The 10,696-nt window shown below is 42.4% G+C and overlaps 1 protein-coding gene across 10 annotated transcripts in view; it reads right to left on the bottom strand.

The window, feature by feature from the left end:
- Nucleotides 1-9,095: 9,095 nt before the first annotated feature.
- LY86 (lymphocyte antigen 86) overlaps nt 9,096-10,696 on the bottom strand; it is a 45,313-nt gene continuing 43,712 nt past the window's right edge. For all 10 annotated transcript variants that reach the window (XR_003854700.1, XR_003854701.1, XR_003854702.1 and 7 more), the window contains one exon: nt 9,096-9,337. Coding sequence is in view for 7 of the 10 variants with exons in the window: in XM_029590603.1 (XP_029446463.1) it covers nt 9,254-9,337 (84 nt within the window). In the remaining 3 variants the exon portion in view is untranslated. The remainder of the gene's footprint in view (nt 9,338-10,696) is intronic.

Genomic DNA, 10,696 nt, shown 5'->3' with positions numbered 1-10,696 from the left:
CCCCGAATTAGTAACCACATTGTCCCTAGCTAAAGGAGTAACCCAGGATTTAATGGTAATGAACCCAAAGGGTCTATTACATATGCAAGGCTGTAAGGTTTGCCTAGGGTACCTTATACCCTTCCCTTCGAGGGGGGCGCAGGTGTCAGTTTTAATATATACAGATTGCTGGAGGGAGCTTTTTTTGATGGGCTTGGGACAGAGACTGAATGAATCGGGTGGAGATAAAAGCAGTAATTGTTCACACAAGGCAGCAAAAAAACTAGCATCGACCCTGGTCCTTGACCAGTGCACTAGTGCCTAAGTTGTAAATAGGCAAAGAATTCCTTGTCATTCAAGTCACATTCCTGTCTTAATTCCTGAAATGTTCAGAACACTTCATATTTCCTTATTGTTTGAAAAAAAGGACATAATTCCCTTTTTTTTTTCCAATGGCAATTGCATTTTGTATTCCTGGAAGAAAATCTAATTTTCATTGATAGGGTGATTATGGAAAAATCATAGGATTGCAATAGGCATACTTCCAAGCCTTCCTCAATGGCTAAACTAAAATATTATTTCATTAGTGGACCAGTAAGGAATTGGGTTTCACAAGTAATATATGATACACTTTAAATCCAAAGGCCTTACTGATTGTTTTTCAAAACACAAAGGTGCATACATGGCTTTGCCATGTTGCAGGTCTCCTATGGGGCTAGTTTTGTAACAGCCGCATACATTTGATGGCAAAGATGTGCATAAATTATACCAATTTTCATAGCAAACTGATATGCATATGTTTGCTTTGAAAATTTTCCCAAAAAATTATTCGCACACAATCACACCTGCTAATTTGTATGTGGAAGGTCTTGAAAATTTACCCAGACACTTTTGAGACTGGAACAGCAATGCATAACTGCACAGTCCTCCCTGATTCCACCCCTGGAAATACCTCCATTCTCTCCGGGTAACTTATAAGAATATAAGAAGTTGCCATACCAGGTCAGACTGAGAGGCCATAAATCCCAGCATCCTGTTTCCAACAGTGGCCAATCCAGTGGCAAGTACCTAAACATTAAATAGATCCCATGCTACTAAATCCAGTAATAAGCAGTGGCTATTCCCTAAGTCAGTTTGATTAATAGCAGTTTACAGATTTCACTTCCAGGATCTTATCCAAACTTTTTATAAACCCAGCTATTCTAACTGCCTTAACCACCTCCTCTGGCAATGAATTTCAGAGCTTAATTGTGTGTTGAGTAAAAAAGAATTATCTCTGATTTGTTTTAAATGTGCTACTTGCTAACTTCATGGCATGCCCCCTATGTATTATCTGAAAGAGCATATATATGATATAAATGCTTAAGTTTACCCACCTGTCGGGTGGGCAATTTTGTAAAAGGCCTTTTCTGTAGGTAAAACACTGTTTTACCCATATAAATGCATTTGAAAATTTCCATCCCTCTGTCTGGAAACATTAATCCTCCCTGATTTGGTTGTTCATAAGGGACATAAAAACCAATCTTATTTTTTCTCGTGCCCAAAGAAATGTATTTAATATTCTGGATATCTTCTGATTTTTTTGTTTTTGTTTTAGTAATCATTAAAATTAATGATTGAAACAAATAAAGCTCTTTGGGAAAAATTATCATTTTTAAGAGTTATACCGTTACTATTTAATAAAAGTGGACAACTAGCCTGGCGGGCCAAAATATAGTATATCTCGTATAAATTATGCTTTTTAGATAAGAAAACCCTAAGTATTTAAATGAATCTCTTGCCCATTTTAAAGGGAAACTTGTTCCTTATTTATCTTTTAAATTGACTTACAAATCAAAGGACTTAGATTTTTCTGCATTAATCTTTAAACCCATAAATTTCTCAATATTTATAAATTCTTGCATGGTTTGGCTCAAAGTGTCCTGTGGATTGGTGTCATCAGCGTATGCTACTATCTTAAATTCTGACTCACCTGTGTTTACATCACTAACTAAACTGTTTATCTGTATGCTTCTGAGCATACCTGACAACTCTCCGGATTTGGCCCAGAGACCCTGAATTCTAAAGGAATTGCCAGGTTTCCGGGCCAGCATAGGAACACTCAGGGTTGGCTGCTGAAGTGACCCGCATGGTCCAACATAAGTCAGCTGAGCCACACGAGTGGAAAAGAGGAGGAGATGAATCAGTTGCGTGGCCGGAAGGAGAAGTGTTTGGTTGCAGGACAGAAAAAGCAACGTGAATAATATTGGCTCAAATGGCTGGAAGTAGAAGGAGGTCTCCTATTGGTTGTGTAGGTCCAAAGGAGGAGGCTCTTGCATCACTCTGTGGCCTGAAGGAGAAGGTGGAAGAGGCTACTACTACTACTACCACCCTGCAGGACCAAAGAAGGAAGAGGAGGTGGCAGCTTTTCTTGGTGGGTTCAGGTTCGGGAGAGAGCATGTGTGTGAAAGTGAGTGGGAGAAGGAGAGGGAAAGAAATGAGAATGTGAGTGAGCATGGATGAGAGGGAGAAAAGTGTGAGTCAGCATGTGTATGCAATAGTGTGAATTGATGACATGTGTGAGTGGGCATGTGTGTAGAGGAGGGAGGGAAGTAAGCATATGTGTCAGAGTGTGAATGTGTGTGTGTGTGTGTGTGAATGATAGGAGTGAGAGTATGAGTGAGCAGGTGTGTGAGAGAGATCATATGTCTAAGAGTGTGTGTGTGTGTGTGTAAGAATGAGAGTGTATGTGTGTGAGCGTGATCATGTGAGTGAGCCTGTGTGGGAGTCTAAGGATATATGTGTGTGAGCGTGAACATGTGAGTGTGTTAGAGTGTGTATAAGAGAACATCTGTGCACATTACTTCTCCCCCACCCCCGCTAATTCGCAATAATCTCAGGATGACTGGAAATCAAAAGTTCCCAGGTATGCTTCTGAGTACGGACTCCAAAGAGAGAATAAAAAGAATAGATGATAAAAGGCACAACTGTCTTGTTCCTCTTATAAGGACCTATTGACTAGAACCAAAGCTATATGATTTTGATAAAGCATTTAGATAGCTTCAGCAATATTTTCTACTATACCAAAAATTAAAAGAAAAATAGCTCCATGATACCCCGTTGAACACCTTTTCAATATCAAAATTAATCATGAGAGGAAATGTTATGGTTTACAGTGTTCCATAGAAGCTAATATTCTTTGAATATTTGTTGGCAAACAGCTATTGCTCATGAAGCCCACCTGGTCCTCAGAGACCAAAAAAGGAATAATCTGAACAAGCCTGTTTGCCAATATCTTTCCAAACAGCTTCACGTTGAAATGAAGTAAGTAAATTGACCAAAATAAAGCAGGGGATAGCAGAATCTAGCCTGCTTTTGGCCTATACTCTTATTGACATTGTTGCTATGCTGTTTTATGTTTTATTTTATTATGACTGTATTGTAATGTAAATCACCTAGTGCCTCAGTTTAGGTGATCAATAAACTCTTATTAAACCTAAAACTGTGATTTTTAATGGTTATTCAGACATGGATCAGCATTGGGGGTGATATGTATTAGAGGGCTTGGAAGGAGCAGAGAGGGTATCAGATGAGTGCAGCATCACCATCGGGTGGAGCTGAGGTGAGGGGAGAGATGTAGGGGCATCAGTGGTGAAGGGGATGGGGTTAGGGAGGAGTCAGAGGGGGGGGCAAGCTGGAGGAGGGTGGCATACATAAGAACATAAGATATGCTATACTGGATCAGACCAAGGGTCCATCAAGCCCAGCATCCTCTGTCCAACAGTGGCCAATCCAAGTCACAAGTACCTGGTAGAGATGTGAATCGTGTGATCGATTGTCTTAACGATCGATTTCGGCTGGGAGGGGGAGGGAATCGGATCGTCGCCGTTTGGGTTTTTAAAATATCGTGAAAATCGTGTAAATCGAAAACCGGCACACTAAAACATCCCTAAAACCCACCTCGACCCTTTAAAATAAATCCCCCACCCTCCCGAACCCCCCCCCAAATGCCTTAAATTACCTGGGGTCCAGTGGGGGGGAGGGCGGGAAAACCGGCACACTAAAACAACCCTAAAACCCACCCCGACCCTTTAAAATAAATCCTCCACCCTCCCGAACCCCCCCCAAATGCCTTAAATTACCTGGGGTCCAGAGGAAGGGTCCCGGTGTGATCTTTTACTCTCGGACCTCCGGTGCTTGTAGAAATGGCGCCGGCGCTACCATTGCCTTGTCATATGACAGGTCAAAGGTAGCACCGGCGCCATTTTGTTTTTTGTCCCCCGAGGTCAGGAGCATAGGAGATCGCTCCCGGACCCCCGCTGGACCCCCAGGAACTTTTGGCCAGCTTGGGGGGGCCTCCTGACCCCCACAAGACTTGCCAAAAGTCCAGCGGGGGTCCGGGAACTACTTCCTGCATGCGAATCGTTTTTCCGTACGGAAAAACGATTCGCGGCAGGAGATCGCTCCCGGACCCCTGCTGGACCCCCAGGGACTTTTGGCTAGCTTGGGGGGCCTCCTGACCCCCACAAGACTTGCCAAAAGTCCAGCGGGGGTCTGGGAGCGATCTCCTGCCGCGAATCGTTTTTCCGTACGGAAAAACCAAAGGTAGCGCCGGCGCCATTTCTACAAGCACCGGAGGTCCGAGAGTAAAAGATCACACCGGCACCCTTCCTCTGGACCCCAGGTAATTTAAGGCATTTTGGGGGGGTTCGGGAGGGTGGGGGATTTATTTTAAAGGGTCGGGGTGGGTTTTAGGGTTGATTTAGTGTGCCGGTTTTCCCGCTCTCCCCCTTCCCCTCCCCCTTCCCCCTATTTACGATTTTTTTATGATAAATCGGGGGCTCTAACGATTTTTGACGATTTAAAATATATCGGACGATATTTTAAATCGTCAAAAAACGATTCACATCCCTAGTACCTGGCAAATACTCAAACATTAAATAGATCCCAAGCTCCTAATCCTTATTAATAGCATTTTATGGACTTCTCCGCTAGGACATTATCCAAATCTAGTTTAAACCCAGTTACACTAACTGACATAACCTCATCTTCTGTCAATGAATTCCAGAGCTTAACTATGCATTGAGTTAAAAAGAATTTTCTTTGATTTGTTTTAAATGAGCTACTTGCTAACTTCATGGACTGCTCCTTAGTCCTTCTATTACCTGAGAGAATAAATAAATCATTTTCATTAACTTGATCAAGTTCTTTCAATGTTTTGTAGACCTCTATCATATCCCCCCTCAGCCATCTCTTCTCCAAACTGAACAGCCCTAACCTCATTAGCCTTTTGGTCACCCTTCTCTGCACTTTCTTCAATGCAACTATATATTTTTGAAATGCAGTGACCAGAATTACCCACAGTATTCAAGATGTGGTTTCACCATGAGCAATACAGAGGCATTATGACATTCACCATTTTATTTGTCATTCCCTTCCTAATAATTCCTAAAATTCTGTTTGCTTTTTTGACTGCTGCAGCACACTGAGCCGACAATTTCAAAATATTATTACTATGACGCCTAGATCTTTTTCCCGGGTAGTAACTCCTAATATGGAACCTAACATTGTGTAACTATATCAAGGGCTACTTTTCCTTATATGCATCACCTTGCACTTGTCCACATTAAATTTCATCTGCTATTTGGAAGCCCAATCTTCCAGTCTCACAATGTCCTCCTACAAGTTTTCACAATCCGGTTGAGATTTAACTATTCTGCATAATTTTGTGTCATCTGCAAAGTTGATCACCTCATTCATTGTACCCCTTTCCAGATCATTTATAAATATATTATAAAGCACCAGTTCAAGTACAGATTCCTGAGACACTCAACTGTTTACCTTTTTCCACTGTGAAAACAGACTATTTAATCCTACTCTGTTTCCTGCCTTTTAACCAGTTTGCAATCCACAAAAGGACATTATCTCCTATCCCATAACTTTTTAGTTTTCTTAGAAGCCTCTCATGAGGGACTTTGTTGAATGCCTTCTGAAAATCCAAATACACCAAATCTACCTGTTCACCTTTGTCCACATGTTTATTCATCCCTTCAAAAAAAATGTAGATTTGTGAATCAAGACTTCCCTTGGGTAAATCCATGCTGGCTGTGTCCCATTAAACCATGTCTATCTAAATGTTTTGTGATTTTGTTCTTTATAACAGTTTCCACAATGTTTCCTGGCACTGAAGTCGGGTTCACTGGTCTATAGGTTCCTGGATCACCCCTGGAGCCCTTTTTAAATATCGGGGTTACATTGGCTACCTTTTAGTCTTCAGGTACAATGGATGATTTTAATGATAGGCTATAAATTAATTGTAATAGTTCTGAGATTTCATTTTTGAATTCTTTCAGAATCCTGGGGTGTATACCATCCAGTCCAGGTGATTTACTACTCTTTTTAGTTTTTCAATGTGGCCTACTACATCTTCCAGATACACCATGATTTGGTTCAGTTCATCTGAATCGTCACCCTTGAAAAGTGTCTCTGGAACAAGTATCTCCCCAATATCCTCTTCAGTAAATACCAAAGCAAAGAATTAGAAGTTTCAGCATTGATGAGGAAGGGGTTATTGAGAGAGGGGTAGTATGCAAAGGGGGCAGAATCAGAAATGTGTGTGTGTGTTGGGGCAGAATCAAAGAGGGTGTGAACAGGAGGGAGCATCAGAGGCCAGAGAAAGCATGTAGAGAGAGGGCATTATCAGGAGCTTGCACAAACAACGCAACACATGGAAAAAGGGCGGAGTTAGGGGCTGTTAGGGGTGTGCCCGGGCGTGGCCAACATTTTCACATGTGGATACGGATTTTAAATCCAACGCCCACAGCACACATTGGGCTGTTACCCATGCTTATTTACTTCTGCTCTTCAGTTCTAAGTCTGAAGAAAACTTGTTCTAGGTCTAAATGACTGGGTGAGGGGTCTGGGTAAATTGGAGGGAATGCAGGCTAAAGAGCCAGGAGGGTCTTGATGACCAAGAGAGAGACTGGGCAAACTGGTGGACTAATTGGTCAAACTGGCTATTTCCTTCACGCACACATTTTAAAATCAACTTAGCTGCACGTGTTAAAGCTGACAAATTCCTAAGGAAGATAACGCGAATAATGTTTGCTCGTGTAACTGCTTAAAATTAGGAATACATCATAATTGCGCACTTGTGTGGACGATTTAAAATTTGTGTATGTGCGCTCACGCGTGCATATGCATATGGGGGTGCACACACGCTCGTTTTAAAGTTGCCGTCTATGTGTCTGGATGCGGGGGGGGGGGGGGGGAAGCTGGAAGGAGGGATAGCAGTAGGAAGGTGTGTGTGATGAAGAGACAGAGACAGAGGAAGTGAATGAGAGGGATTATGTCACCAAGGGCCGGAGGCAAAGAAGTGGGTCTGGGGAAGCAGGAAGGGGGGACTGTTAATGGCAGAAGGGATATATGTTGAGGAGAAGTCAGAGATGTTTTCCACTGTTCCTTATAGAAAACTGGTCATCAAACTAGCCAATATGACAGTAGGACCGAAAGTTGATAACTGGGTGAGAACTGATTCATCAAAATGTATGTCACCTTTACTATAGAAATCAATGTCTTCACAGACCCTGAATGTGTAAGGTCAGAAAGAGGAGTATGTAGTGGCCCTTGTCACTCCCCAGAGAGAGATGTCTTACAGAGAGTGTGTTTTTAACAACATTCATGAGCTACTTTGGCTTGAGTTCTGATCCTTCAGTCTCCTGTCCTGAGAGGATGGCTGGGACCCACAGGTGTAGTTCCCTGTCTTTAGGACTTGAGACATTTTCTTGAGATCCAAGGAAGACCTTGCATGTGGAAAGGACCAAGAGGTGATGGGAATTTCTATTGCCAGACTGGTAAGTCCATGTGCCAGCTGGAGAAGCTTGAATGCTTGTAGGATATCACTTTGCATATCATTAGCCCGATGAATCAAGTGAAATAGTCCATTTTAATTCATGCATTCTTTCTGCAAGATTACCTCTGCTAAGCATAGAAAAGTAATATACTAGTGAATCTGTTCAATAGATTCTGAACCCAGGATACAAATGCATACTGGTGCAACCCTTTTTCATTGGAGGGGCATAATCTCCAAGGGCACACAAAAATTAATGTATACCTTTGGGGCTAGCTTCATGGATATATGTCTTTCCCTCCTCTATCCAGTGGAAGCTGATACTTATAACCCGGATGGGGAGATGTCGGGTTTTTTTTTTCTAACAGTGTGTGTAATTCCTTCTATGTTCCATGATGCTTTAGAGCTACAGGGACAAAGTCACCGGACATAGAGCTGACTGTTCAAATAATAGTTTACTGATCTTTTTTTCAAATGTAATCAATGTCCAACTAGTAAATAAACCAAAGTTACAGCTGAATGTTGCTTCTCTCTGTGTAAGTGGTGATGACTCAGGTTCTTGGGGTGATTCCTAACACTCCTACAGTAGTTGGGTAAGAGGTCCAGTCTCTAAGGGAAATCCTGCTCTGCTTGGGATCCCATTAAACATCAAAGAGTCCTACCTGAGTTCAAGATTGTTTTCTTCTACCCAGCCTGTGCTCGTTTCCCTGGGGGGAGATCCAGTGGTGGGTCTCCAATTCTGGTCTTCTTCCTATTCCTCCAACTCAGTCCTTGGTGATCTTCCAAAGGAAATCTACTAAAAAAAAATGTCCAAAAATCCTCTGGAACACTACTGTCCCTGCAGCTCTTCTGTGACCTCGAAGGGTGCCGACAGATCTTCAGAGCCTCGGCCTCCGGATCTGAGGAATGGTCATCATCAGGAGAACCAGGCTGCACTCCAGCAAATCAAAAGCAGCAAAAATCTTCAAAGTCTCTTTCTGTAAACAGAGGGTTATCCAACCTGGCAGGGAGTGCACAGGAAGGAGCATCCTCCAAAAATATGCAAAATCTGAACTAAAATGCTACATCTCTTTCTGTCTTAGTTCCTGCTTATAAGTAAAGGCCCACTCACTCAGACAGCCTCTAGAGGAGGTGCTGAAAAGTGGTATGCCTTTCTAGGTAGATGGTCAGGAACTAGGGACAACTAGTGGCTAGGCCAGAGGGCTGCCACATCAGTAAAGGCAGAGAAAGGAAGTAGGTGCCAAGGATGATATCATTTACCCACGGTCACAAGAAGGAAGTAGAGTACTTTGAAGATAATGAATTGTCCATTTATTTAATACATTTTCCAGTCATGGCTTTATTTTAATACATCCTTGCCAGTATATATATACAGTTCAAAGCATTTTGCTGGACTGCAGTCTTTCAAATTATTTCTTTGATTGTCAAGATGAACTGAAAAAATAGTCAGTGGCCAATCAGAGTAATATTGACACAAGCAATATTGTACATGTCTTCATTAATGAGCTCCAGTGACAAATCATATTCTTCCTGTAGAAAGGCACAGAGGGAGAAGTATGTTAGTACACAAATAGAAAATTCAGAACAAGAATAAGGTATCATGTTTCACATTACAGAGTTTTCCTTTCACCTGTTACTGTTTGAGTTTATTTGCATTTTCACCCCCTGTTAAATGTAAACTAGCGTGATGTGATCCTTATCTCGAATGCCGATATAGAAAAGCACTAAATAAATAAATAAATTACATTACTCTTAAAGCAGTGTTTAAGCTGTGCGGAGATAGGTAATAATCTAGAGAACATAACCCCATCTCTAACCGTATAGTAAAGTTTTCCACACTGGTTACGGGAGCATTTAAACAGTCGCAAATCCGATTATGTTAAAGTGTGCGTTTGCTAGAGCATAGCACTAGAAAACACTTTCACGCTTTAGTTACTTAGCCGCTCAGTGACTGCATTTTAGTTTAAATGGTTATGCCAATACTGTAAACAATCCTACCAATTTAATTCTATCCAGGCGAAAAGGGAATGCGTTGAAGATGGCATGACACCCTGATTATTTACTGATCTCTGGTCACCTTGAATTGCATCTAAAGAGGGAGTCAAACTTTGATTTTGATACCTTATTATGTGGCACAATGCAGTGCATAGCCCTGTATATCTAAGGATGTATACATGCACACACACACATACACATGGGACTTAATTTGTGGGAAATGGCAGACTAAGGGTGGAGTCCGCACCGGAAGGGGAGGAGTCGGGGTGGCATCGGGGCGGACTCTCCGACGACTTCGCTGACGGCGAAAAGGTAGGACACCTTATCACTGCTAGTAGCGCGCCCAATAGTACCACCTTTCACGGTGGCGCTATTGGGTGCGACAGCCGGCAGAGATTGCACCGCGGAGGTGCGATCGCTGCCGGCTTTCGTAGGCCCGCCCCCCGCTCCGCCCCCCATTACCGCCGGATTCTCTAAGGTCTGCGACCTTAGAAACTCCAGGCCTAAGACTCCTAAAAAGCTGTTTTAGCCTGGTCCAGTAAGAAGCACATCATTCAGAGAAACTCCTTGAAACTAAGCGCTTGAACCAAATACAATCCTGATTTGACCAGGTTTCTGATGATGGTATACACCAAAGGTAGAAAGATACCAGCACTCTTCTCCTTCTTTCAGTGGTGGAGCTCTGCATGACCACTGTAAAATATATTTTTCATGAAAGCCACAAAATTATCCTTTGTCTTTGGTTTTCTCTACAGAGCCTGACGCAAGGAAGCAAGCCAGGACAGGTCCTCCTATCTGTTACTGGGAAGCCAAGGATGGGCATGCAGAATGGAAGTGGCGCCACTGAGCTGTTTGACTCATCTTTGAAGAATTCCTTATTCATTATCATCAGGT

Source organism: Rhinatrema bivittatum, chromosome 2 (genome assembly GCF_901001135.1).
Source record: "Rhinatrema bivittatum chromosome 2, aRhiBiv1.1, whole genome shotgun sequence".
Taxonomy (NCBI): Eukaryota; Metazoa; Chordata; class Amphibia; order Gymnophiona; family Rhinatrematidae; genus Rhinatrema; species Rhinatrema bivittatum.
Note: the sequence above shows the minus strand (reverse complement) of the source record. Positions and strands in the feature narration are given on the sequence as shown.